The 27,788-nt window shown below is 44.9% G+C and overlaps 1 protein-coding gene across 2 annotated transcripts in view; it reads left to right on the forward strand.

Moving 5' to 3' along the window:
* Positions 1-27,788, forward strand: part of LOC144505522 (regulator of G-protein signaling 14-like) — a 98,095-nt gene that overhangs the window by 43,342 nt on the left and 26,965 nt on the right. For both annotated transcript variants that reach the window (XM_078231647.1, XM_078231648.1), the window contains exons 4-10: positions 5,104-5,196; positions 8,949-9,092; positions 12,853-13,032; positions 15,772-15,910; positions 18,385-18,500; positions 21,503-21,694; positions 26,530-26,606. In XM_078231647.1, coding sequence (XP_078087773.1) covers positions 5,104-5,196; positions 8,949-9,092; positions 12,853-13,032; positions 15,772-15,910; positions 18,385-18,500; positions 21,503-21,694; positions 26,530-26,606 — 941 coding nt within the window. The remainder of the gene's footprint in view (positions 1-5,103; positions 5,197-8,948; positions 9,093-12,852; positions 13,033-15,771; positions 15,911-18,384; positions 18,501-21,502; positions 21,695-26,529; positions 26,607-27,788) is intronic.

Below are 27,788 nucleotides of genomic sequence, written 5' to 3' on the forward strand. Positions count from 1 at the left end.
ATTCAGCAACCTCTGCTGTGTCCCCTCTTTCCCCTTTCTCTCAATATGTCAACTTTAATTACAGTCTCTTTATGGCCTAATCTGTTTCCCTCCCTTTGTGTCTCTGTCAGGTTTCTTTCCCATAGCCCTGCAGGCTGACTCTGGCAGGGCCTACAGCTCCTTTCTTTGACCTCCTTCCACCTACACCCCAGCATTAGTGGCTGCCTAATTCAGCTGCCTAATTCCCAAGCTCTGGAATTCTCTCTCCAAACCTTTCCTCCATTTTTCCATCCTCTCCTCTTTTCAGTCCATCCCTCAAAGACCATCTTTATGGTCAACCCTCCTAATGTCACCTTCTTTGGCTCATTATCCATTTTGTTTCATTGATTGTAAAGTGCTTTTGGACATCTTGGGGTGGAAAGAGGTACTATATAAATCAGGTGGGAAGTTGTCCAATGTTCAAGGTGCACAATAACCGCAAGTTGTCTGTAATAATAGAGGAGGATCATTCTGGAGACCCTTCTTATTGCTGTTTACATTGGATTCATTCTCAGAATGTGGGTTTCTCTGGCAAGGCCAACATTTATTGCCCATTGCTCGTTGTCCTGAGAAGATTGTGGTGGGCCTTATTCTTGATGTGCAGGCAGCAAGCAGCTTTGATTCATAGAATAGAATCCCTACAGTGCAGAAGGAGGCCATTTGGCCCATCGAGTCTGCACCGACCACAATCCCACCCAGGCCTTATTCCTGTATCCCCACATATTTACCCTGCTAATCCCCCTGACACTTGGATCAATTTAGCATGGCCAATCAACGTAACCCACACATCTTTGGACTGTGGGAGGAAACCAGAGCACCCAGAGGAAACTCACGCAGACACGGGGAGAATGTGCAAACTCCAGACAGACAGTGACCCGAGGCTGGAATTGAACCTGGGTCCCTGGCGCTGTGAGGGACAGTGCTGGGCGCTGTGAGGGACAGTGCTGACCACTGTGCCACCATGCCGCCCATTTAGTTGAGTGACATATTAGATCATGTACAGGGCAGCTATACATCAACCATATTAGTGTGGGGCTGGCCAGATAGGGTGAAGATTGCAAGTTTCTTTCCCTAAAGAGTATCAGTGAGCTACTTAATAAAGCATTGTGGCCACTTTTATCGATCCCCCAACTTTTTAATTAGCAGATGAATTATTTTAAAGCTCCATTCAAATTCTCAATTTACCACAGTGGGAACTGAACTGCTATTGTTTTGATTATGGGCGGGATTTTCTGACCCTGAGGGGCATCATTGAGAACCTTTGGCTCTCCAAGTCTTCCCGTCCTGCTCATGACAATGCCTGCCTGTGTCGAGATGGGAAATCTCACTCTTCAAGTCTAGTAATGTTTACAGTAACCTTGGATTATCCTACTATCCTACCTGTATGTCCAAATATGTTGGACTAATTCACATAGGATGAGAAATATCTGAGGTATTTTGCTGAAGACTGTGGAATTTTCAAAAGCATTTCAAGGATTAACCATAGTGTTCACAGAAATTGTCCCAAGAGCACTTGGCATTGAATTGTAGCAGTGACTGTTCCATTGGCAACTCCACTGAGATGTCTTGGTTTTTTTTACTTTTCTTGGTAGCTGTTACCAGAAGATCTACTAATAAGAAAAGGTTGATTGGGTTAATTTTTTTGCAATAGGAAAGAGAAGGCTGAGAAATTAACTCATAGGGACCTCTGACCCTTATGAAGGAACTTGATAAGTTAGAAGTAGAATGGATTTTTTTCTTGTCTGGGAGAACAAACCTAACCAATATAAATATGAGATGGTAACTGATAAATCCAGTAGGAAATTCAGATGAAGCTCTGTACCCAGTGTAGTTAGAATATGCACCTCCATACTACAAGGAGCAGTTGAGGTGAATAGCATAGATACATTGAAGGGAAAGACAGATGAAGACACAAGGAAAGAAGTGTTAAAAGTATCTCCATTACGTCTGTTCCGATGATGCCACCTTCGATGACAGCACTTCTGACATGTCTGCCTTTTCCATAACTGAGATTCCCCACGCTCGCTCCATTATTGACAGGGCACTTAACTGAGTCCGACCCATTTCTCACACCTCTGCCCTCACCCCTTCCCTTCCCGCTCAGAACATAACAGGGTCCCTCTTTTCCTCACTTTTCACCCCACCAGTCTCAACATTCAAAGGCTCATCCTCCACCATTTCCGCCATCTCAAGCATGATGCCACCACAAAACACATCTTCCCCTCACGTCCACCCCCTTTTCCCCAGGTCAACCCCTTTCCCTGCCTGCATTCCACATGGACTGCTCCCTCCATGACACCCTGGCCCACTTCTCCATCACCCCAACCCCTCATCCCCTTCCCACGGTACTTTCCCTTGCAATCACAGAAGTTGGAACCTGCCCTTTGACCTCCTCCTCTTCAAGACTGCAACCATTTTCCTTGACCCCCCCCCCCCTTTTTTTAGTTCCAAAAAATCTTTTGTCTTTTGTCCCACACAATGCCCCTCTCCCCATCCCTATTGGGCCATCTGTCACTTGTTCTTGAGTTTTGCTTTCGCTGAGCACTGATCATTGTTCTATTAACACATTCTGCTATTTTACTTTTATGCCACTATCAACATCTTCTACAGTCCTTTCAGCATTTTCCATTTTCATTTCAAATTTCCAGCGTCCACGATATTCTTCTTTTATTCGTTTTTTTATTAGTGTCACAAGTAGGCTTACATTAACACCGCAATGAAATTACTGTGAAAATCCCCTAGTCACCACACCCTGGTGCCTGTTTGGGTGCACTCCGCACAGACAGCGACCCAAGCCGGGAATTGAACCCGGCTCCCTGACACTGTGAGGCAGCAGTGCTAACCACTGTGTTAAAAGTATACATCAATGGTGTTAACTGAATTGGAATAGGAGGAGGCACATGTCGATCATGAAAAGTGGCAGTTGGGTTGGATGGTCTGTTTCTGTCCTGTAGGAATGGGAGGAATTTTAACTTTTTGGCACACTGGGAGATGACGAGCATGGTGGCTGAGGTTACCGCATCTTTTAAGTTTACATTGTACAGGTGAAGTCAGCAACCAATTGGCCACCTGGAGATCAGGCCTAATTTGCAGGCTTGACTTGCAGTCAGACAGAGAGATTCTGGGAAGGCACATCGACATTGAGCCTTGACCCAGACAAGGTGGGTGATGGTGGATGGGCTGGTGGTGGTGGTTGGGGTGTAGGAAGGGGGGTGGGGGGTGCAGTTGTGTGAGAAGGAGTGGTGTGGCTTCATCCTTGTGTGGGGTTAGGGCTGTTAATCAGGCAAAAGGGGTTGTTTGATCCAAGAAGGTGGGATGGTCTTGGATTGGAGGCATGAAGAATGGAAGGCCTGAGGGAAAGACTGGAGGACTCAAACAGGTGGTCAAAGGCCTCAGGGAAAGATAATAGGCCTTTCGAGGGAGTTTGGAAGCCTCAGGATGCAGTGAGGGCAGTGGCCTCGGTAGAGTAAGTTTATAGGTGTGAGGGGAGCTTGGCAGAGTGAGGTGCCACTTAGTATGGGGGAGGATGTCCTACCACAGGTATTCAGCAGGGAATCAGGAATGACATTCATCCCCTGGACCGAGCTGCCTATTGCCTCTCTGTGGCTGACAGGTTCCCCAAGGCCCAAGAAGCCCAGTTGGTCAAAGTCAAGGTTGAAATGGTATATGAATATGAGGCATATGTTAAAATTACCAACCTGCCTTCTGGGACTGGGTTGGCTGCACTCACCACCCCCTCTGCTCAAAGGTCCCCAGCCCACCTCTCTTTCATCAATACTGGAAATGGATGAGTTGAAATCTGGATTCAGATTTTTAACACTTTAAGCTCCCACCTGACCTCTTTTGGGGTCAGAATTCCACTGCCTCATGAATAGATTTGTTATAAAGCTGAGGTAAATCCAACTAATAAATTCATATTTGTCTGGAAGGAAATGAAATTAGTCGGTGGTGAGTCATTGCCATATGACATTGGTGGGATGTTTTTTCCTGTGGTGAAAAATAGTTTGTGTATTTGTGGAAACAACTACAATACTGGGAAAGATTACATTTTCTAGAACTTCTCATCTTAATTAGAAATTCCCAGAACGTGTCTAAAAGGCAAACCAATTCAAAAGCGTGCCAAATTGGACCAAGATATTGGTGAGTGACATATGATGGAGGCCTGGGGTGGGGTGACAGCCAGATTTTGTCTCGTTCTTTGGGGAAATGTCCTGACTCCACATAGTGGAATGGTATCACTCCTGGTTGGACACAGTGTAGCAGAAAACCACATCACCCCACCTCACGCAACCACTACCCCCCCACCCCAACCATCAGCATCACTCCATCCACCATCACCCATCCTGTCTGGGGCAGGGCTCGATGCGCCTTCCCAGAATCCCCCTGTCTGACTACAAGCCAAGCCTGTCGATTAGGCCTCACCTCCAGTTGGACAATTGATTGCTGACATTCTGCTTCACTCCTGATTTCTGCATAGCGTCGACTATAAACCTCTTTCACTCCTAGTAGACAGTAGAACCATGAATCTGGATCACTCCTGGTCTCTTTCCAGTGTAGGACTCAGACATCTCTCTGACCTTTGTTTTTAATTTTAAAGCTTATTTATTAGTATCACAGGTAGGCTTATATTAACACTGCAATGAAGTTATTGTGAAAATCCCCTAGTCACCACACTCGGGTACACTTAAGGGAGAATTTAGCATGGCCAATGCACCTAACTAGCACGTCGTTCGGACTATGGGAGGAAATCAGAACACCCGGAGGAAACCGGTGCAGACACGGGGAGAATGTGCAAACTCCACACAGTGACCCAAGCCGGGAATTGAACCTGGCACTGTGAAGCAGCTGTGCCAACCACTGTGCCACCATGCCGCCCTGTTGCTCTGTGAATTATGTCTCTGTGAAACACTTGAGGATGTTGTTCTGTAGTAAAGATGCTATAAAAATATAAGTTGTTGTCGTGATAGCTATAGTGCCAGTTGCTGTGTTTCTGGAGAGAGGAATGTGCTAAGGGATATCGCTGAGGCTGAGTTTGACCCAATACACCTTTTCCATAATAACTGCAACTGTCTCCTCTTTCCTTAGGAGTTTTTAAAGAAGGAATTCAGTGCGGAAAACATATTATTTTGGCAAGCTTGCGAACGCTTTCAACAGATCCCACCCGATGACTTGGACCAAGTAAGTGTTGGCCGATCCTATTTCCTCCACAAGCATTCTGCATGTCTTCAACTTTCTTCTGTCTTCCAGAAGGCATAGCAGAGATAGAGTAGCCTATCTGCTGGTTTACCCCCATGTATTCTCCCTGAATGCACACCGATCATGCCCAAGTTTAGACCATGAGACCACTAATTTCCTGTTTGATCCAATGACGAGTGGTCCTCAGCAAAGTGGGACTTTAATCTGCCCCTTGCCTACCTTCAAAACTTTTGACCCCCAACTCTGAAATTGGGGGTCAGTTAATTTTTTTGGGTGGACACTGAAGCTCTTTACAGAAGCCCCCAGTTCTGGGTGGGATGTGAGAGTAAGATGGGAGAGTTTCGGGTGGTTAGCACTGCTGCCTCACCTTGCCAGGGACCCGGGTTCAATTCCGACCTCGGGTCACTGTCTGTGTGGAGTCTGCTCGTTTTCCCCGTGTCTGCGTGGGTTTCCTCCGGGTGCTCTGGTTTCCTTCCACAATCCAAAGATGTGTGGGTTAGGTGGATTGGCCATGCTAAATTGCTCCTTAGTGTCAGGCTGACGAGCTAGGGTAAGTACGTGGGGTTAGGGGGATAGGGTAGAATTGTTGATGGTGCAGACTCGATAGGCCGAATGGCCTCCTTCTGCACTGTGGGATTCCATGATTCTACGAACAGAGGAAACGATAGACAACAAAGGGTCTACTTAGCACACCTCTTACTACCATGATAGTTGACAAGATGGTGTAGTAGTAAGGCCACTGGACTAGTAATCTAGAGCTAAACCTCTGGGGATACAGGTTTAAATCCCACCACAACTATACCTCTTTCACTCCTAGTAGACAGTAGAACCATGAATCTGGATCACTCCTGGTCTCTTTCCAGTGTAGGACTCAGACATCTCTCTGACCTTTGTTTTTAATTTTAAAGCTTATTTATTAGTATCACAGGTAGGCTTATATTAACACTGCAATGAAGTTATTGTGAAAATCCCCTAGTCACCACACTCCGGCGCCTGTTCGGGTACACTTGAGAGAGAATTTAGCATGGCTAAATCCCACCACAACAGCTGGTGGAATTTAAATTCAATTGCTTAATTCAGCTAGTTAATTAAGAAAACAAATCTGGAATTAAAACTAGTCTCAGTAATCATGACCATGAAGCCCTCCGTGATTGTTGTAAAAACCTATCTGCCTCACCAATGCCCTTCAGGGAAGGATATCTACTTTCCTTCCCTGGTCTGGCCCACCTGTGTCTCCAGATCCACAGTAAAGTGATTGACACTTAAATGCTCTCAAAAGGCAATTGGGAATGGGCAACAAATTCTAGCAGCTGAACCACATCCCACGAAAGAACATTTAAAAACGAATAATCTGTCGACAACGGACTGGACAGCCTTTTCCTCCTAAGGTATGCTACATTTAGCATGTTTCAAATTATTCATATTCTGTATCACAAATCATTGCTTTCTAAAATAAAAATCTGTTTAATTTGCATTTGAATGAATCAGTGCTAACTGCTTCCAACTTCTCACAGAAACCTGTTCAATAGATTAACTGCTCTCTCCCTGAAATATTATGCTAGATGTAATGCCACTCATTATGGTGGGAAACATGGTGACCAGACCCACTTAATCATGAGGGGGCACTAGCGTCAGTCTCCCAGAGGTGACAAAACCTCCCCGGATTAAGTCAGAGTGGGGAAGAAGCAGATGGAGATTTCTTGGCCACGTCCAATGGGATGTCAATGAGACGAATTAATGAAGCAATCAACACCCATGATCACTGAGCCCAATGCAATTTACTGTTACCTCTGGGATTAAGTGCAGAGCTTTCCCACATCTTCTGAAAACTGCCCAGCAAACTGCTGCCTTTGTCCCTGAACCCCCTTCCCTTTCCCCGTCCTGTCATCACTCACCTATGGCTTGGCGTCCCTTGACAATCCTGGGCCTCTGGTGGATGCAGTACCGGACCCTGCCACTGCAATGTCCGGTACTGCATCCCGGTGGTTGCGGTGGCTGAGAAGGTCTGATTGGTTGGCAACTCTGGCCAGGCAAGACTTTCACTGCCAGGGACCTTAATCGCAGAAATGGTGGCCACATATGTGCCTGGATGGCACTCAATTCTCTCTGAGCTCCCCCACAAAACTGACAGGGAGTTCCCCGCTGTTCTCCGACCTGCTGGTGACACCCCCGCTGGCCCGACAAAATCCTAACCATTGAGTCTGCTGTTTAATTTCGATTCCCACTGATTGATTTGCCAGTCAATCGCTTCTTAATGAATTACACTGCAACATCTAACCTTTCAGACTTGTAACATTCAAAGATCTCTTATGATTCACAAGCAAAACACCATAGATGTGAAAAATCATAAATATAAAAGGAAAATGTCTGAAATACTCCTAAGTCGAAATCACACCACTGGAAAGAGAAACAGTTCAGGTTGGGGAACTTGCATCAGAACTTGGGATGCAGGAAAATGGGGGAAGGGTAGGAGTGGAGAGGCAGAGGGGGGGAGGTATGGCAGGGAGGGGCGAAGAACAAAAGGGAACATCTGTAATAGGGTGGAAGAGGAGATAAAATGACAAAAGGGATGGAGGCCAAGGCAAAAAGAGATGGTAATGGAACAAGTAAAGAAACAAAAGATGTGATTCAGGAGATGTAAGTAGGAAAAGCAGCATTATTATCAACAGGTGCTATCTAAAAGTAAGAAAAAGCACAAAAAAAACACCAAAACAAAGTGTGCAGAGGCTATGATCTGCAATGATTGAACTCAATGTTGAGTTTGAAAGTTTGTAAAGTGCACAATCAAAAGATGTACACTTCCTCGATCTTGCATTCAGCTTCATTGGAACCGTATTGGATGTCAAGAGCAGAGAGGTCAGAGTGGGGGTAGTGGGGAGAATTAAAATGACAAGTGACCGGCAGCTCAGGGGGTCATGCTCTTTGGACTGAGGGGAGACATTCCACAAAGTAGTCATTCAATCTCCATTTGATCTTGCTGTTGTATTGCATTTTGCGCTGTGAACATCGAAGTACACTAAGTCGATAGAATTACTACTAAACCACTGCTTCACCTGGAAGAAATGTTTAGGGCCATGGACAGTGAGAAAGACAGAGCAATTAGAGCAAGGACAGCATCACTCGATAGGTCGAATGGCCTAATTCTGCTCCACTATCTTATGGTCTTATGGTCTTCTATGCTTGCATGGGAAGGGGACAGGGTGTTAGGGTGATTGAGGCAAGGACAGTGTGCCGCCTTCGGAATGCTGAGAAGGGAGAGGAGGTGAAGGCCTGTTTGGTGATGGCTTCATGCTGGTGGTATCAAAAATGGCAGAGAATGATCTGTTGAATGTGGAGGCTGGTGAGGTGGAGGGTGTGGCCTGGTACATAACTGTACTTCTGTGGGAGCAGGAAAAAAGCAATGTGAGGAGAAATGGAAAAGACATGTCAAATATGGTGCGGGAGGGGGGGAGGAATCCTCAACTCAAAATAGAAGGGCATATAGGTAGCATTGGTGTGAAACACTGCATTGTCAGAACAGATATGTTGGAGTTTAAGAAATTGGAAGAATGGAATAGTGTCCTTCCAGCTTGGAAGCAGAGTGTGAGGAGTGTAGCTGAGGTAACTGTGAGAGCAGCTGGACTTACGTTTCTTAATCAAATATTTTTATATATTCCTCTAATCACTCAGGTATAACTCCCTTCATTACATGAATGATACTGTATTGACCCTTTTCTTTCTGTTCCTGTGTTAAGCTTTCAAAGAATGCTAGCGAGATCTACAGCACATACCTGTCCAGCAATTCCCTCAGCCCCATCAACATCGATAGACAGGCACAACTGGAGGAGGACGTTCTCAATGACCCCAAATCGGATATGTTCAAAGCACAACAGCTTCAGGTACGCTCTTCCAGTCCTTATAACATGTGAGCAAGTGTTGAACTGTCAGGAATCACCTCTGGTTATGAAAACATTTAGGACAACCAGATGCCGTGAGGTACCAGCCTTATAAAGTGTAGGAGATATAAATGCAGGAGCCGGCACAATGCCAGCACATGATTATCCATCACTGGACAAATAATCGTAGACTGAGGGCTCTATCTAAGTCATCTCTGGTACTAGTTCACAGTCTTAGAGCCAGTATTTTCAGGAAGAGTTTGTGTGGGAAACCTTTACTGGACTTCATGCCTCCTGGTTGGGACATGCCCACTATGCGCAAAACCAATTTCAAATCTGAAGATAAGCAGAGAGAAACTTCTGGCCCAAAGTTTTAAGAATCTGAAGATGGTGGGAGCAAGCAAAGACAAAGTGATGGTATTTATATTTGTTTCAACTTTCCAACACTCGCAACAAAATATTGGATCATTTTGCATTGCCTGTTTGAAGCAATCCTTGGCCAGCTCTGCTCTTTTAGATAAACAGCCAGCATCTATCCTATTGACCTGGAAGCTCAGTGGCAGTTTTCTCATCTCAGAATCAGATGTTCATCAAGTCAACCTCTACTCCAGAGACTTAGGACAGGATTTTCTGGCCTTTCCTGCCAGCGGGATCTTCCAGTCCCCCCGAAAACATCCCCCACCCAACAGCAGGCTCCCTGGCGGCAGGGCGGGTGAGACATACAAAACGTCATAGACTTTGGCAAGACTGAAAGATCCCGCCAGTGGGCAATAGCAAACTGCCTCTGCCATTGGAAAACGCAGTTGCAGAGCGGCTAGAAAATCCTGCCCATTAACACATCATTTCAACGGAGTTTACAGTGCAAAATGAGCGAATGCTGTATTGTAGGAGATGCCATGTTTTGATGCAATGTTAAACCGAGGCCCTGTCTCACCTTTCAGATGGATGTAAAAGATCCCATTGCACTGATTTGCAGAAAAGCAGGAGGTTTAACTCCACTCTGATAAATATTTTATCCTCAATCAATATCTTTAAAACTGGCTATCTGGTCATTTATCGCACTGCTTTTTGAGGGAGCTTGCAGTGTGCAAATTGACTGCCAGGTTTCCTACATTACTACAGTGACTACACTTCAAAAGCACTTCAATGATTCTGTAAACATTTTTTAAAAATACTTTTCCAATTCAATCAAATCAAATCCAATTCAGAGTCTCAACAAGTTGAGGCATTTCAGATCCAGGCTGACAAGACAGGGTGAGCGACCAAACCACCCTGTCCTGGGCCTGATCGACATGAGCCAAGCTGATTGGAGAAGGGGGAGGTTCCTCCTCCAAGACTTGAGCTCATTTGCATCTTAGCCAAAAGGCCGAGATGCCGCTTTAAAAAATTGCTTCATATGAAACATATGAAGCTTCAGTGTAACCTAATGACCTCGACCAAGTGCGGCTGACCATGGGCTGCCGACCATACTACACTTGATCTTAGCCATTCTGTAAACATTTAGGACATCGAGAGGCAGTGAGGTACCAGCCCTATAAAGTGCAGGATATTTAAATGCAGGATGCTTCCCTGCTGCCATCAGACTTTTGAGTGGACCTGCCTCTACACCCTAGGTATGACTGTAACACTACATTCTGCACCCTCTCATTTCCTTCTCTATGAACGGTATGTTTTGTCTGTATAGTGCACAAGAAACAATACTTTTCACTGTATACCAATACGTGTGACAATAATAAATCAAATCAAATCAAATCAATGCCAGCACATGGTTATCCATCACTGGACAGATAATTGTACGCTGAGGACTCTACCAAAGTAAAAAAACTCTGCATTGGTTAATTGGATTTTTCTTTTCCTGTGGAAGTCAGTTTAAGAATCACAGAATCACGCAGCACAGAGTGGGGCTTTTGGCCTGTTATGTCTGCTCAAAGGATCGAACTAATTCCTCCCTTTCCACTGACCTTTCCTCAAAGACATGCAAATTTTTCTCGTTTAAGTATTCATCTAATTTCCATTTGAAATTTTTAATTGAAGCTGCTTCCACTACCCTTTCAGACTGCATGTTCCAGATTATCACAAATCTTCGCATTTTTTTCCTCATTGTATCTTTATTTCCTTTTTTAATGACCTTAAATCTGCTTTCTCTGTTTGTGAACTTTTTAAAACTGGAAACTTTGAAACTGTTTCTCATTACTCTATCAAAATCATACAATTTTGAAAACCTCTATCAATTCTCTTCTTCACCTTTACAGGTTCTCTCTGTCTCTCTTATGCATGCCCCTCTAAAACTTTGTCACCATTATTAATGCGCAGTGCCCAGAATCAAACACAATGGGCCATAACTTTCTACTCGCGTCAGAAAGCGATGGCCGCAGAATTATAGAATCCTACTGTACAGAAGGAGGCCATCTGGCCCATCGAGTCTGCACCAACCACAATCCCACCCAGATCCCACCCCATAACCCCACACACTTACCCTAGCTAGTCCCCCTGACATTAAGGGGCAATTTAACATAGCCGGAAACTGGAGCACCCAGAGGAAACCCATGCAGACATGGGGCGAACATGCAGACTCCACACAGACAGTGACCCAAGCTGGGTCCCTGGCGCTGTGAGGCAGCAGCGCTAAACACTGTGCCACGCAGGATTTAGAAGAATTTAATGCATGCTTATTTCCTCCAGAAAACTTGAGTGGAGAGGGTCGGGGGGAGGGGTGAGGAGGGTGATTCATGAGGTGGGGAGGTCAAGGAATTGAAAGCATGGGGGTGAAGTGGTCATCGGAGGAAGGAGATTGGCGGTAGTTGGGTTGGATCCTCGTGTTGGGATAAGTTGGGTCATGAAGGAGTCGGGTCATGGGGGTGGGGGCAGGGGGAAGAGTCCCCCTGGTGGGGGGGGGGTGCGTGGGTGAAATCCTTGGCGGGAAGGGTTATCAGAGTCATGTTGGTGAGGAATACCAAGGGAGGTAGGTAGTCGGTGGGGGGGTCGCATCGGGTGGCCAGCCTGGCATTTGCAGTAGTTACCCAGATGTTAGAAGAAATTTTAATTCTGACTTTTTCGGAGTAACTATTGGTGTAAGCCTGATGGAACCATCTGGAGTTTGCCATCACTTTATAACTTGCTGAAATCAATTCTCCCCCAGTAAAGTAGTTTTAAGTCTGATTGTCCTTGTCCATGTCCTTTACAACAGCTATTCTAAACTTGGCAATATTACGATCACTGTTCCTCAATTTTTCTTCCATTAAAACATGCTCCACTGTATTCCCCAGAGATCCAGAACTGCTTCCTTCTTCATCGAGCTGCAATCAAAGTTATCAAAAAGGTTTCTTGTACACATTTCAGGAATTCTTTCTCTCTCTATGTCTGTATTTGGATAACTGAAATCCCCCATTATTACTAAAGCTCCACCACCTTTCTGATATTTGCCTCCAAATTTGCTCCCCCATCTACCTCCCAGCATTTGGTGAACAATGATGTGAACCCAGTAGCATAATAGCTTGTCTGTGCGGGTGCTCCAGTTTCTTCCCACAATCCAAAGCTGTGCGGGTTAGGTGGATTAACCATGGTAAATGCATGGGGTTACGAGCATAATGGGACAGGGGTGGGGTGATGGGCCTGTGTGGGATGCTCTATCGGAGAGTCGGTACAGATTCGATGAGACAAATGGCCTCCTACACTGCAGGGATTCTATTCTACTATATTGTCCCTTAATTCTTTCATTAGAATTTTCTATTTACCACACTACATTATATTTCTCCCTCTACAGATCTTTAACCTGATGAAATTTGACAGCTACACACGTTTTGTGAAGTCCCCACTTTACCAGCAGTGTGTGTTGGCAGAAGTTGAAGGTCGACCTCTACCTGGTAGCAACGCACAGGGAAGAAGTCCAGCCTTGGAGCACAGACAGGACAAGGAGACTTTGGGCTCCTGTGACTCCAAGAAGGTAAGGTCCAATCACTAACAGGGGATAATGGAGAATCTGACACAACCTCTAACTACCCTTACTTATTCCTATTAAATTGACTTTCAAAATTGAAAACTGTATTATCCTCTTTGGTGCTCCGGTTTAATTTTATGCAGCATGTATGTTCACTTTAACAGGTTCAATTCCACTCTGCCCCATTTAGGTATATCGAAACCCTGGATCTTGCCAATCTATACCTTAGCTTTGTGGTGGGCAGGGTGCGTCACAATAAGAGTATGATGTGGAGGTGCCGGCTTGGACTGGGGTGGGTACAGTAAGATGTCTCACAACACCAGGTTAAAGTCCAACAGGGAGAGGAGCCTGATGAAGGAGCTGCGTTCCGAAAGCTTGTGATGCCAAATAAATCTGTTGAACTTTAATCTGGTGTTGTGAAACTTCTTACAATAAGAATAGTGAGAACGCCATATCATGGAAATGGAATTTCCTTATGTGAATAAGTGGCTTGGAGGAACCTCTTACCCACCGAATGGGCTGGACTTAGCTGGGATGTGACATTTTGCAGCTTACCCCATTAGTTGGATTTGTTCACATCTGCTTTGTCTTTGTAGACTTTCATTGGAAAAGGTGAGTTGGTAGCATGAACAACAAGGCAGCTCTGGTATTTGTGGACAACAGGGCAAATGGTGTATCATCTTTACAAATGAGAAATAAGGGCAAGGATTCTCCCAGCTCGCATCACTGCTCGAGCAGCGCAGCGGGCTGGGAGGCACCAGCGGGGATCCGGTAGCAAGGTTCGCGACCGGTGTTAACGCTGATCGCGATTCTCCCAGGCACATTTTTTGAGCATAATCAGCTCTGTGCCGGAAATTGGCACGGAGCTGATTATCATATTGAAATGACGGTGTCCTCCGAACCCGCTAGCATCTCCCCCACTCAGGGAGTGCTTCCCTCTCGTGGTGTTTACGACTGCTCCCTACTAACAGGGAACAGGCATCCTGACCCCGCTGGAGGGAACAGAGGCTATTGAGGCATCCGCCCCCGCGCCCCCCCCCCCACCCCCAGGAGGTTGTGGGAATGGGCTTCCCAATTGGGCAGTGCCAGTCTGGCACCCTGGCACTCCTCAAGGGGCCAATTGGCACAGCCCACCGGGTACATTGGCACTGCCCACTGGGCACCAGGCAGTGCCAAGGGGGTGAGGCCAGAGGGGGCAGGCCATACTGGGGGCATGGGGCCGATTGGGGGGGGGCAGTGATCGGTGGTGGGGGAGGGTTGCTACAACTGTGCATTGAGGATCGATGGGAGAGGGAGGGAGGCGGTAATCGGGGCTGGCCGTCGGGGTGGGGTCGGTGTGTTAGGCCTGCCGGGGTGGGGGGGTGGGTGGAGTCGGGGCTGGCCTTTGGGGTCGGAGGTTCGGGATGTCCAGTGAGTCGGGGCTGGCTATCGGTGTTGCGGGGAGGGGCTGGGGCTGCTGGGGTGGGGGGGTGCTCTGGGCTGGCTGAGGGTGGAGGGGGTTTTCAGAGGGAGATCAGGGCAGGCCAAGGGTGGGCGGACATAGGGGCTGGCCTTGGGAAGTTCAGGAGGCAGCAATCGGGGGTTGGGTGTCAGAAGGCCAGCAATCAGGGGAGTTGGAGGCTGGCCAGCGATTGGGAAAGTCAGCGATCAGGAGGTCGGCAATGGGGGTGGGGGTGGGGGGGAGGCTACTGCGCATGCACTGATCTCTGTTCTGACAGATCGGTGCATGCATAGTGTCCCACTCAGCACAATGCTGCAGGCCGCCCGGGCGGGAATAGGCTCCACTCACCACTTACCTGAGTGAGTCATGCTGAGGCACTCTGCAATGCTCCGAAGGTTGGAGATTCGTCCAAATGCACCCAAATATGTAAATATGCCCAAAAATTGGGTGGGAAATATTCCTTTCTCCCGCACATTGGGCACTAAGTTGTTTTTTGGGAGAGTCCAGGCCAAGGATTGAGAGATAAACAATGAAAAGAGGGTAAATTAAGGTGGGTGAATTCGACGTCAAATCATGTGCAGAAAAGAGAAATAGGGAGGGAAAGAAAGATTGGATTAAGAGAGAAAATGAAAAGAAGGCAGTAAAAGGAGTGGGAAAAAAAGTAAAAATTCAAAATTTGAGTTTTAAAATCTCCAACAACTATTCACAACCTGAAGGAATGAGGGTCCATGTTTATAATTCATATCTCCCTGGACCAGAAGTTGATTGATAGATATTAACAAATATCAGGTTGATAAAAGGGTACTTACACTTTTAGTTTCTGGACACAACATTCTGTGGCATTAACGTAGATTTAATCTAACACAGCCATTTACAGAAATGCATCACTGATACTGTTTTGAAATGCATAAATCATCCAGCAGTTTGTGATGCTTCACAGTTCACCGCTGTGCTGTGATTGGGTGAATCTGGGCAAGCATACCATAGCTTATTTCCATACTGGGTTTGTTTTTGCAGACATTCCATCAGGCAGCTGATTTAACCGGTTTATTGAACCTTTCATAATTTTATTTGCTGTGGGGAAGTGTTTTTTCTACCTCATTATAATACTCTGGCTGATTTGCACATTAACAATGATGCGTGTTGTTCATAACCCTCTGTTTATTCAGTTACATCTGGCCCACGTCCTTTTGGTACACATTGGACTGAACTCAGACATGACAGATCAGGCATTGCAATGCTTTCACTTCCTGTGAGCAGGCGATAAATAACCTTCATGATGCATCTCTTACTGTCCTTAACAGAAGAAGAAGCTGAAGTCAGGAAAATCTTTCAGCGGCATCCCACAGGACAGCTATGACAAGAAAGGAAATCCAGAAAAACAGATCCGGAGGAGTAAAACCAAGCTGAGTCAGAAGAACGAGAAAAGAGATTCCTTTGGAGGTTAGGCTTGAAAAACCTACTCAATAATTGGAATGTAATGTCGTGAAGTATGAGCTAATGGTTGTAATACAATATAAATGGTTACAATGGGGTCAGTAAGATGTAATGTGATTCAATGGAGTGCACTGGACTGCGTGGGGAGGTGATGTTGTGGTGGTTTTGTCACTGGATTACTAAGGGTAATGCTCTGGGGCCCAGGGTTCAAATCCCACCACAGCAGATGATGAAATTTGAATTCAATTTTTAAAAAATCTGGAATTATAAAATCTAATTAATGATGACCACTGTTGATTGTCATCAAAAAAGACCCAGCTGGTTCACTAATGTCCTGAAGGGAAAAACATATGCCATGTTTACCTGGTCATACCTACCTGTGACTCCAAAGCCTCAGAAATGTGGTTGATTCTTAAAATGCCCTCTGAAATGGCCTGGCAAGCCATTCAGTTTAAGGGCAATTAGGGATGAGCAATAAATGCTGACCCAGCCAGTAACCCCTAAATCCCATGAATGAATTTTTAAAAAGAGTTATAATGAGGAACAATGCAGTTTAATGGGGTGCTACAGGGTTCAAAGGGATTTTCTCATTCGTACAAAGACCTTGTCCCTATAAAGCAAATATCTTGACCTCTCACATCTGGCATGTGAGAGGACCATTTACTTCTGACTTGTGAGTATATGTTTTTCCCAATTTTCTATCTCTTCATTCCTTCCTGAATGGGGTAGCCCAAACTGGGTTACAGTTCCACAGGCATCAACTGCCCTCGATACCCCGCCAATACTGTCTTATCAATCATATAAGACATAGCATCCTATCCTTACTGTGCATACACATGACATTGAACTGATCTTGAATTCTTCCAGCAACAACGGTTGACAATAACATGTTGTGCACTATGGGTTACCTTCACTCACAGTTCTGTTGCTGCCTTGGAATGGGAACCATAACAAACAAAATATATCTTATTTGCCATCTTAAACATCCAATCCCTTGACCTGCAGTGTGCACTATCTCGCTCAGTCTTCTTCAACAGCACTTTCCAAACCCACAGCTTTCACCATGAACCGTGGGAATATTGTCACCCCCAAGTTCCTATCTAAGTAACACACATCTCTGATTTGAAAATAATCTGTTGTTCCTTCATCGCCGCTGGGTTAAACCTCTGGAAATCTCTATCACAGGAGTGTCCTAGGCCCAACTATCTTCAGCTACTTCATCAATGACCTTCCTTCCGTCAAAAGGTCAGAAGTGGATTGTACAATGTTCAGCAACATTCAGGACTCCTCAGATTCTGAAGCAGTTGCCTGCCCAGATTTCAGATGCCTTTGCCCTTCTAGGTGGTAATGCACATGGTTTTGGAAGGTACTGCCTCAGGAACCTTGGTGAACCCCTCGGTGCATTTTGTAGATGGTACACACAGCTGCCACAGTTGTTGGTGGTGGAGGAATTGAATGTTTGTGGACAAATGTGAGGTAATGCATTTTGGAAGGTCTAATACAGATAGGAAATATACAGTAAATGGCAGAACCCCTAAGAGTATTGATAGGCAAAGGGATCTGGGTGTACAGGTACACAGGTCACTGAAAGTGGCAATGCAGGTGGAGAAGGCAGTCAAGAAGGCACATGGCATGCTTGCCTTCATCGCCCGGGGCATTGAGTTTAAAAATTGGCAATTCATGCTGTAGCTTTATAGAACCTTAGGCCGCACTTGGAATATAGTGTTCAATTCTGGTCGCCACACTACCAGAAGGATGTGGAGGCTTTGGAAAGGGTACAGAAAAGATTTACCAGGATGTTGCCTGGTATGGAGGGCATTAGCTATGAGGAGAGGTTGGAGAAACTTGGGTTTGTTCTCACTGGAACGACGAAGGTTGAGGGGCGACCTGATAGAAGCCTACAAGATTATGAGGGGCATGGACAGAGTGGATAGTCAGAAGCTTTTTCCCAGGGTGGAAGAGTCAATTACTAGGGGGCATAGGTTTAAGGTGCAAGGGGCAAGGTTTAAAGGAGATGTACGAGGCAAGTTTTTTGCACAGAGGGTGTTGGGTGCCTGGAACTCGCTGCTGAGGGAGGTAGTGGAAGCGGATACGGTAGTGATTTTTAAGGGGCGTCTTGACAAATACATGAATAGGATGGGAATAGAGGGATATGATCCCCGGAAGGGTCGAGAGTTTTAGTTAAGTCGGGCAGCATGGTCGGTGCAGGCTTGGAGGGCCGAAGGGCCTGTTCCTGTGCTGTAATTTTCTTTGTTCTTTGTTCTTTCTTCTTTGTTATCTAGTTTGTTGAAGTTGAGATCATCTAATTTGTTACAGACCAAAGATGGATCCATCTTATGGTCTATGCAACTTAACACTAATAGATACGTGCTTCACTCACTCACCCATCACGGAAGTGAACTGATGCTCTTTGTAACTTGATCAAGGTCATATTGAACTGTTTTACAGTGTGACTAACAATTACCTCTCTCTCTTTTTAGGGGACTTTGTGGAGAGTAATGGCTTCTCCCTATCTCGCTGTGAGTCCCAGGGATCTGTGTATTCAACAGCCAGTGTGGAACTGGGTTTCCTCAGCTCTTTACAAGCCAGAACTGAGGTACGATAAAGGCGAAGCAAAGAAATCTGTGATTGGAGTTACCCATTCAAGCTGCACAAATCTACAGCAGATGTTACAAATCTTCCACTTTGAGTACAATCAGTAATCTGGGTCAGTTGGACTGGGAACAGCCAAGGGAGAGCAGAGCAGCCAGCTACATGACTTGTTGATTTTATAGTTGTGCAGAGATGAACCTTGAAGCCATTTTGATTTACTCAGTAAATTCCCTGGTCTCTCAGCATTTCAAGCAGCAGTTGCCCTCGAGAAATGTCTGCTTAGGATTTGATGTCTCGCCACTTAAGTGTGTCTGTCCGTAGGAAATCTCTAAAAGAAATTAGTTTCAAACGGTAGAACCAGTAAAACCTGACAATTTTTAGTACTTATCTGAATTGGTCTTGTGTGCCTTAAAATGGAACTCCAGTTTGGACCAGTACCAGTCATTTATAAATGTTACTGTTTATACTGCAGGAACATCATTTAGCATTGTACAAATGATTTCTCTCAATGCTCACCTCAGATTTTTCAAGACCATTGGCAATTTTTTTGCAAAACAGTGCTTTTTGCTTATCACATGTAATTATCTAGTGATTGTCCAGTGTGCCAAACCTGTGAAAGACTTCTTCAGTTATTTATCAAAGGTCAGTTGGCGGTCCTTACAGTTAATCCAACCTTTTATCACCAGAAGGCAGATCGCCTGTTCAGGTATCACAGAATCATTGAATGCTGCAGCATAGGAGGACATTCAGACGATTAAATCTGTGACAGCCCTTTTTGAAGTAAACTCCAGTTAGTTAAGCTCCCCGGCTATTTCTCCATATCACTGCAATGTTTACTTCTTCATATTTCAGTCCAATTTTCTTTCAAAAGTTATTATTAAAGTAGCATCCACAGGCAATGCATTCCAAAACCCTCACCGCTCAGCATGTTAAAAAAACAAGGTTTCCTCTGGGTATTTTGTCAATCAACTTCAATGTGCTGTTGCAAGATTACTGCTCCTGCTGAGGTAACTAATCTCAGCTGAGGCAATGCTGTCGAGCTACGGCTCAATGTTCCAGGCGCCGGAGAGGAAATACTCAGCTGTGTTTTGCTGCAGCATTCAGTTGTAGCAGCAGCCTGAGCTGTGGTACCTGTCAGAAATGAATAACATGTAGATGCTCATTGTCCAGACTTGTATGTGAAGAATGGACACTTGGACAAGGTCACCAGAATTTTACCACCCGCCCACCATGGGAATCGGAGTGGGCAAGGGGCGATCAATGGGAAGGTCCATTGACCTCGTGTGTGATTTTATGGTTTCGGGATGAGTGAGGCCATAAAATCCCGCCCAATGTCTGTGAATGGACTAGACTCTCCCAAATGCCCTCTTAACTAGGTCATAGTGCGTAGCAAGCAATAGGACATAAGGGCTACTGCTCACATTTTCTTCCCTTAATTGGAATTTTTCTGGTTACGTCCTTCTTCACTCAAAACAAGTAGTCAGTGCTTGCAATTGGATGATGGGTAGTCTAGGAAAAAACTTTTGATATCAGTTAGACCCAGTTGGAGGCTGGCGGCAAAGACTATGAAATGAGATGGGTTCAATGGCTTTCTTTACCTATATCCATCTTCTGATCTGGTGATTTATTTTCTATGGGAAAGGGGATAACGTGTTAGACAGTAGATTGTGTTCAGTTGCTGATAGCTAAATCTGGTTTGTGGCATTGGTTTTTGCAGTTACAATTTAAAGAAAACTGAGGTATTAGAATGCCAAGTGTAAGTTCTTCCACTATCTTGATGGCAGCTGTCTGCCACATGGCTGATGAAGAAGCTCGGACACTTTGGACGGCAGCCAATAGAAGGCATTGCCTTGAGGCAGGGTGTTTTACCGAAATCTCATAATTGAGTCTGCGTCAACTTTATTAATCTGATACCTGAACCATGCCTTCAGTTCACCGTGATGGTGTTAACAATTAATCAGCAAGTTTAACTTTCCTGTTGAAATCTAAAGCAGATAGACCCGTCAACGAGAGCAGGATTTAAAAAAAAATTATTTCCCAAATAAACCCACAGGTCAATGCCTCAGTGGGCAGGGTGTCCCTAAATGAACAAGATAACAAGCAACTCCGATAAGCTGCACAGTGTCAGGCTGACACTTGGGCCTAACTTGAGTATCCCTAGTACTTGGCTCTGCCAATCTGTGCCTAGGCTCTCTGGGCTTGGGTAAGTGGGATGTGCCACTGCAGGGAGCAAGTGTGCATTAACTACCATCGAACTGTCGAACAGTTATGGTACAGGAAGAGGCCATTCAGCCCATCATGTCTGCGCTGGCCAAAATAAAGAAAAAGGAAACTAGCTGCTCATTTTAATACCACTTTTCAGCACCTGATCCATAGTCTTGCAGGTTACCGCACTTCAGATGCAGATCCAGGTACTTTTGAAATGAGTTGAGCGTTTCAACCTCAACATTCAGTTTGCACAGTGAATTCCAGATGTTCACCACCCTCTGGATAAAAATGTTTTTCCTCATGTCCCCTCCAATCCTTCTACCAATCACCTTAAAAATCTATGCCCTCTGGTAAATGACCCCTCAGCCAGGGGAAACCTAGTGGGAAACAGAAACAACAGCATTTCTATTAACAAGCATCCATAGGCATTTCATAATCTGACACCGAGCTACAAAAAGAGATATTAGGAGAACTAAAGTCTCAGAGTTAGATTTTAATGAGGATCTTACAGTAGAATAGGGAAGGGGAGAGATTTACAGAGGCAATTGTAAAGTTGAAGTTCTAGCTGGCTAAGGGGATGGTCACCACTGGTGGGTTGAAGACAGTGGGTGTTGCATAAGAGTTCTGGGTTAGAAACTTGTAGGGCTTGAGGAGCTTTGAGAGAGAGAGGAAGGGATCTCAACAGGTAGGTGTGGACTTTTCATTTGCAGTGAAGGGATTCCAAATGTGGATGATCAGAAGGAAAACTGCACTCAGATGTGTTGCAGTGGAGTTTTATTGTGTTGCTCTTGGTTGCAGAATGAAAGACTGAGCCCGGAAGTAGAAAAAGAAAGGAAAGTCAGATACTGCTGTGTTTACCTCCCTGACAAAACAGCCTCTTTAGTAATGGTTCAGCCTGGCTTGACCATCCGAGACTTACTGACTGGCGTATGTGAAAGACATGGGATTCTTTTGGCTGCCACGAGTGTCTATCTGGCTGGAAGTGAGAAGGTGAGTTGGTGTTTAACACTTTAACAAACTGATTGATTTCAATGTAGCTTTCCTCGCTGGCCTCATGGGTAAGTTATTAACTGTTCTAGGCTTCATATACAGCAGAAGGCTCTAGATCAATTCATTGAAATAGCAATAGACCAACTGCAACCACTCGAGCCTGTTCTATAATTCTATCACATCATGGCTGACCTGTACCTCAACTCCCTTTATCTGTCCTTTCTCCAAACCCTCAAAGTTAAAGTTCTCATCATCCAGCCTCATAACCCTCCAAGATATCTGCATTCCTCAAATTCTGATTTCATGAGCTTCCCAATTTTAATTGCCCCCAACACTGGTGTCCTTGCCTTCAGTGCCTAGGCCACCTCCCTAAACCTCTCTACATCTGTACCCCTCACCTCATTTAAGATGTTCCTTAAAATTCATCTCTTTAACACCAAGAACAACAACAACATCTGTAACCAAAATTTTGATCACCTGCCCTAATCTCTCCTTTAGTGGTCGTGGTGTCAAATTTGCTCTCCTACTAAACACTTTGGGGGGAATTTTCCTGTCCCACTCGCCACGGGAATCATAGTGGGTGGGGGGGTCGGGCGGACCGTGCAAAAGTCCATTGACCTCGGGCGGGATTTTCCAGTTTTGGGGTGAACGTGGCTGGAAAATCTCGCCCTTTGGCTGTTTTAATAAGGACTTTCTCAGAGGAACAGATTGCCTTTCCAGGCTATTCAGGTTATCTTTACTTGAAGACAGTGCAAGTTCCCATCTGAGTGGAGTTTGTAGTTTTTCATATTATGTTAAAAACAGTGCATTGATGGAGGAAATTAACTTCTATAATTATCTATTAAAAACAACATATAAACTCATTTGTATTTTTTTACATTAATGATACTAACAGCAGTGGTTGCGACAGAGCCTGAATTATTTGGGTCTACCACTCCCATTTATGTGGTATTTACATTCAATCAGTTAGCTTTCCCAACATATTTAGGTAGAGATTTGAAAACCAGTTTAAGCAGAGAATGGTTCGAATATGGGACTCACGAGCTGAGGTGAAAAGCGAAGATACATTGAAGGGGAAGTTAAGTAAGTGGATGAGGGAGAAAGGAAGTAAAGAGTTAACTGGGGTGAAATGGGAGGCTTGTGTGTAGCATAAAATCTGGCACAGAGAAGTTGGGTTGAATGGCGTGCTTCTGTGCTGTAAATGCGATGTAAATCCAGGTTTTAAACGGTTCGGATAGGCTCTGCAACTCTGTTGAAAGCAAAATACTGCAGATGCTGCCATCTGAAACAAAACAAAATTTTCTGTAACTCTGTATTGGTTTAACACAATGCTTTCACTTCACAGTGAAGTGAATGCGAGGCATCAGGGATGAAGGAAGTTACAATCTTAGTTTGCACTACCACAGGAAGTAAAAGCGATTTTATAGTTTAAAAAAGCTGATTTTGCGAAGTCAAGAGCATTTTATGACCACACGGCATTTTTTTGTATTTAACCAAGTTTCACATGACTTTAATCCATTGTTGCCTGTTCTCTGTCACAAGGTGTTACGTAAGTTTAAGTTTATTTATTAGTGTCACAAGTAGGCTTACATTAACACTGCAATGTAGTTACTGTGAAAACCCCCTAGCTGTGACACTCTGGCACTTGTTTGGATACACTGAGGAAGAATTCAGCATGGCCAATGCACGTCTTTTGGACTGTGGGAGGAAACCGGAGCACCCAGGGGAAGGCCACGCAGACACGGGGAGAACGTGCAAACTCCACACAGACAGTGAGCCAAGCTGGGAATCGAACCCGGGTCGCTCGTCCTTTGAGGCAGCAGTGCCAACCACAGTGCCACCATGCCGCCCCTAGATGTGTACTCCAGACAAACCTAGCCACAGGAACAACTGGAGGTCACTCAGTCTCTTAAAGCTATTCCATCATGCTCTTGAACTCCAGGTAACAATCTGTCAATCTCAGTTTTGACAGCCTTTTGAGAGGGGGAGTTCCAGAATTCTGCTATCCATTAGGTGAGAAAATGTTCCCTCATTTCATCCCTTAATAGTCTCGCTCTGATAATTAGATTATTGGCTAGATTTTCACCACGGAGGTGGAATGTTCGAGACAGGGAATCTCCCGGCATACCCGAATCCATGGAAATTATCCCTGCACAATCTTTGCTCCAGGCATGATCGGGTCAGGTCTCTGGAAGCAGATGGATAAGTGCTGAGGAGGGCTTGTTAGAAGCCAGGTCTCAATTCTCTGAGACTTTTCCCCATTTTTATAAAAGGCTGTTCAGGTCTCCAGCCCTCATCTCTGATCCCCACCTACCGCCCCCCCCCCCTCTCCATGTCACCTCATACTCCCACCTCACACCCCCAAGGCATCTCCTTGTCACCTCATACTTGCCACCTTACACCCCATGACACCTCATACCACTATGGCATCTCCATACTCCCTCATAATCCCATGCCACCTCTGTGCCACCTCATTCCATCTCCATAGCCATTCACCCACGGCGGCACAGTGGTTAGCACTGCTGCCTCACAGCACCAGGATCCAGGTTCAATTCCAGCCTCAGGTCACTGTCTGTGTGGAGTCTGCACATTCTCCCCGTGTCTGGTGGGTTTTCTCCGGGTGCTCCGGTTTCCTCCCACAGTCCAAAGATGTGCGGGTTAGGTTGATTGGCCATGCTAAATTAACCATAGTGTAAAGAGGATTAGTAGGGTGAATATGAAGGAATAGGGCCTGGGTGGGATTGTAATTGGTGCAGACTCGATGGACCAAATAGCCTCCTTCTGCACTGTAGGGATTCTATTTTATTCTATCCTATCCATTTTGGATAGACCTCAAAAGCTCTGTGGAGATTTTAAAAATTTTCTAACACTTCTAACAATTTCTGAGCTGTAATTTTCTATGGTTCTATGGTTCTAAGGAAGCTCTCATTCACACTTGATACAGAAAGAAAGGCTACATGAAATCTATTTCAAAGATTATAAATCCTTTCAAGTGGTCAATCTCTTATAAAAAATAAATAAACTCCTACTCAGTAACCACATCAAAGACATCTAATCATTTAATAGCCTCTTAAAACAGTCAATTAAACCATGAACTCAGACCACCCACTGAGATAAGTAATTTTGGAGTTTTTGAAGTGCATCCAAGAAGAATTTGTAATGGGCTCAACTGTAATAGTAGCCCTTGACAAAAAATCAGTTGAAACTGCAGTACGCAATGGTAATGTTATTTTTCTAAGCTACACCAGATGGCCTGTCTAGCAGGAGTTTTTCTTACGCTAACTGACAGTTCATTCTTTTCTGTTTCATTTTTAAAGAGCTGAGAATTAAATAACTTCAAATCATGGAACAAACAGACCTATCTGCCCCTTTAAGAGCATTTATGTCTTCTCCATAAATTCATGACATCTACTCTGCGAGTTAAGGCCTTTGGAATATCAAAAATGGGGTCTGTTTGAACTCAGCATAAATGTCCCTGCTGAGTTTGGGTTTCCCGCCTGTGTGATTCTCATCCCTCCCCTTCCCCCTGTGGTAAAAAAAATGACTAGCCCTGTGTTTCCTCTTTCATGACTCCCCCAACAGAGGAAATAATTTTACTATTCTCGGAGTTGGGAATTGAAAAATGGTTGCTTTGTGGACACCTTCACAATGGTGGGCTGTAAGTGTGAATTGTTTCAGTTGCCTAGGTTGCCTGCCATACTGGTTGAGGAGAAAGAAGTGATGTCCACCCAGCTCCAAATTAAAGGACTCCCTCAATCAATATTGCTTCCAGCCGCCTTTTCCCCCCAGCTTGACAATCTGAACTCCCCGACTAATGTACCTAAGGCCTATGCCTACAAACAAGTGAAAAGTTTACATCCCTAGACCTCTCCGCCTCTCCACCGCCCTTTTCTCCTTTAAGACATTTCTTAAAACTCTCTTTGATAAAATCTTTCACCATCTAATTTCCTGATATGACTTGTTTTGTAATACTCCTATGCAGCACCTGAGGAGTTTTAGTTATGTTAATTATATAGTTGTTGTTACTAATTTGTCCATATTTCCAGCAGCCATGCTAATGGAGTTCAGTGTTCTGATTTAGGATATATCCATTAATATCTAATGAAGAACACCCTTCCTAGATCTCCAGTCATTCATAATTTAAATAGCACAACACAGCGAATGAGAAATCTAAGTAAAAGCTGAGTTTGCTGGGGCTTCATGGATCTGATTACAGGGACTCAATAGGGCATAAAGTGTTGCAAAAAACAAGAGCAGATGAGGAAATAAATATATTTAAACTCCTCTGGTTAAGGATCCAGAGTTTGCCACCGAACCGTTGCTCTTAATCTTTGTATGTCTAGGCAAAACTTGTTGGAAAGCCACTCCAATATGGAGGGAAAGGCAATCACAGCTAGCTCCCATCCTATTCTCTATTCCCAACTGAAGCTGAGCCATAGATTAGTAATCAGGAGCAGAAGCCCCAGCAATTGCACCACACCACTCCTACCCCTCCATTTTCCTTCACCTCAAGAGCACCCGACAGATGTCACTGCCACGCTACTAACCATTACCGGATGTGACACCAGTTAACTCAAAGAGCAGGGTTTGATCCCAAAGCCCCGCTGGTCTTTACACCTCTTCTGTCCCCACTGGACAAACCAACTGAGACAATGGGGGAATCCCAATCGTAAGCACTAGCCACTTGCAAAAGCATATTGCAAGATTTGAGCATTTTGTTATATTGTCCCCTCTGTTTGGGAGGTGTAAATAAAGTCAGTTTAACAATGGCTGCCTGCAGTTGAGCTCATGTTGATGTGACTCAGTGTTGTTTATAGCCTGATTTTAAATTTCAGAAGCCTCTCGTGCTGGATCAGGACAGCATAATCTTGTGTGACCAGGAAGTTCGCGTGGAGAAGAAAATACTGTTTGAGTAAGTGTTGCATAAGATCAGTTGACTATTATCAGACATTGCTAGTAATAAAACTGGTCAGCAGAAAGACTGGAGAGACCTTGGGGAAGGTGGAGAAATTGGGCTTGGTAACATCTGTTTCTTGGACATTACAGGTGGGATTTTATGACCTTGCTCGGTGAGATTGTAAAATCCCGCCCGAGGCCAACGGAGATTTCCGTTCTGCGCACCTCGCCCTCCCTGATTCCGGGGCGGGTGAGGCGGCAAAATTCTGGCCGACACATATATCCTTAAGGGCCGGCTTAACTCAGTTGTCTGGACAGTTGACTGGTTTGTGCTATGGAGCGATGCCAACAGTGTGGGTTCAATTCCTGTACCAGCAGAGGTTATTACTCAACCTAGCCCCTTGCCTGAAGTAAGATGATCCTCAGGTTAAATCACCACCAGTCACAGCCTATGGTCATCTGGGACTATGGCGACTTTACCTTTTATATGCTTTGCGTTTTAAAATTGAGCCTGTGGAGTTTGTATTCACAATTCTATTGCAACACGTCACATCCCAGGTGAGGCTGTTAGTCTGCACGTACTTAACCTCTGCCAGCAACCTACAGAACAGGCAGATTGTGATGTAAGCTGATTTGATACCAATGTGCCATTTTGGAGTTCAGTGCTCCAGCTAATACATCACTTAACCTCACACGAATAAACATGAGTCAAGGAGGGGGATGGTGACATAGTGGTAATGTCACTGGACTACTAATCCAGAGGCTGAGGCTAATGTTCTGGAGACAAGAGTCCAAATCCCACCATGGTACATGGTGGAACTTAAACTTCATAGAAAAAGGTTCTGGAATTGTAAGCTGTCCTCAATAATAGCGATCATGAAACTATCATTGATTGTTAAAAGAATCTCATCTGGCCTACAAATATCCTTTAGGGAAGGAAATCCACCATCCCTACCCCGTCTAGCCCAGGTCCATAGCAATGTGGTTGACTCTGAACTGACCCACTGAAATGGTCAAGCAAACAAGTTCAAGGGCAATTCAGGATGGGCAACAAATGCTGGCCTTTCCAGTGACACCCACCATGTTAGTTAAAATGATTACCAACTACTAACAGGCTGTTTTTCTGGCTGTTGCTACAATCCTGCATCTGTTTAATGCTTTCCTTATGTTGATTGTTCTGCTATCCTTAACCTCTTGC

The sequence above is a fragment of the Mustelus asterias genome, chromosome 16 (assembly GCF_964213995.1).
Source record: "Mustelus asterias chromosome 16, sMusAst1.hap1.1, whole genome shotgun sequence".
NCBI classification, from domain to species: domain Eukaryota; kingdom Metazoa; phylum Chordata; class Chondrichthyes; order Carcharhiniformes; family Triakidae; genus Mustelus; species Mustelus asterias.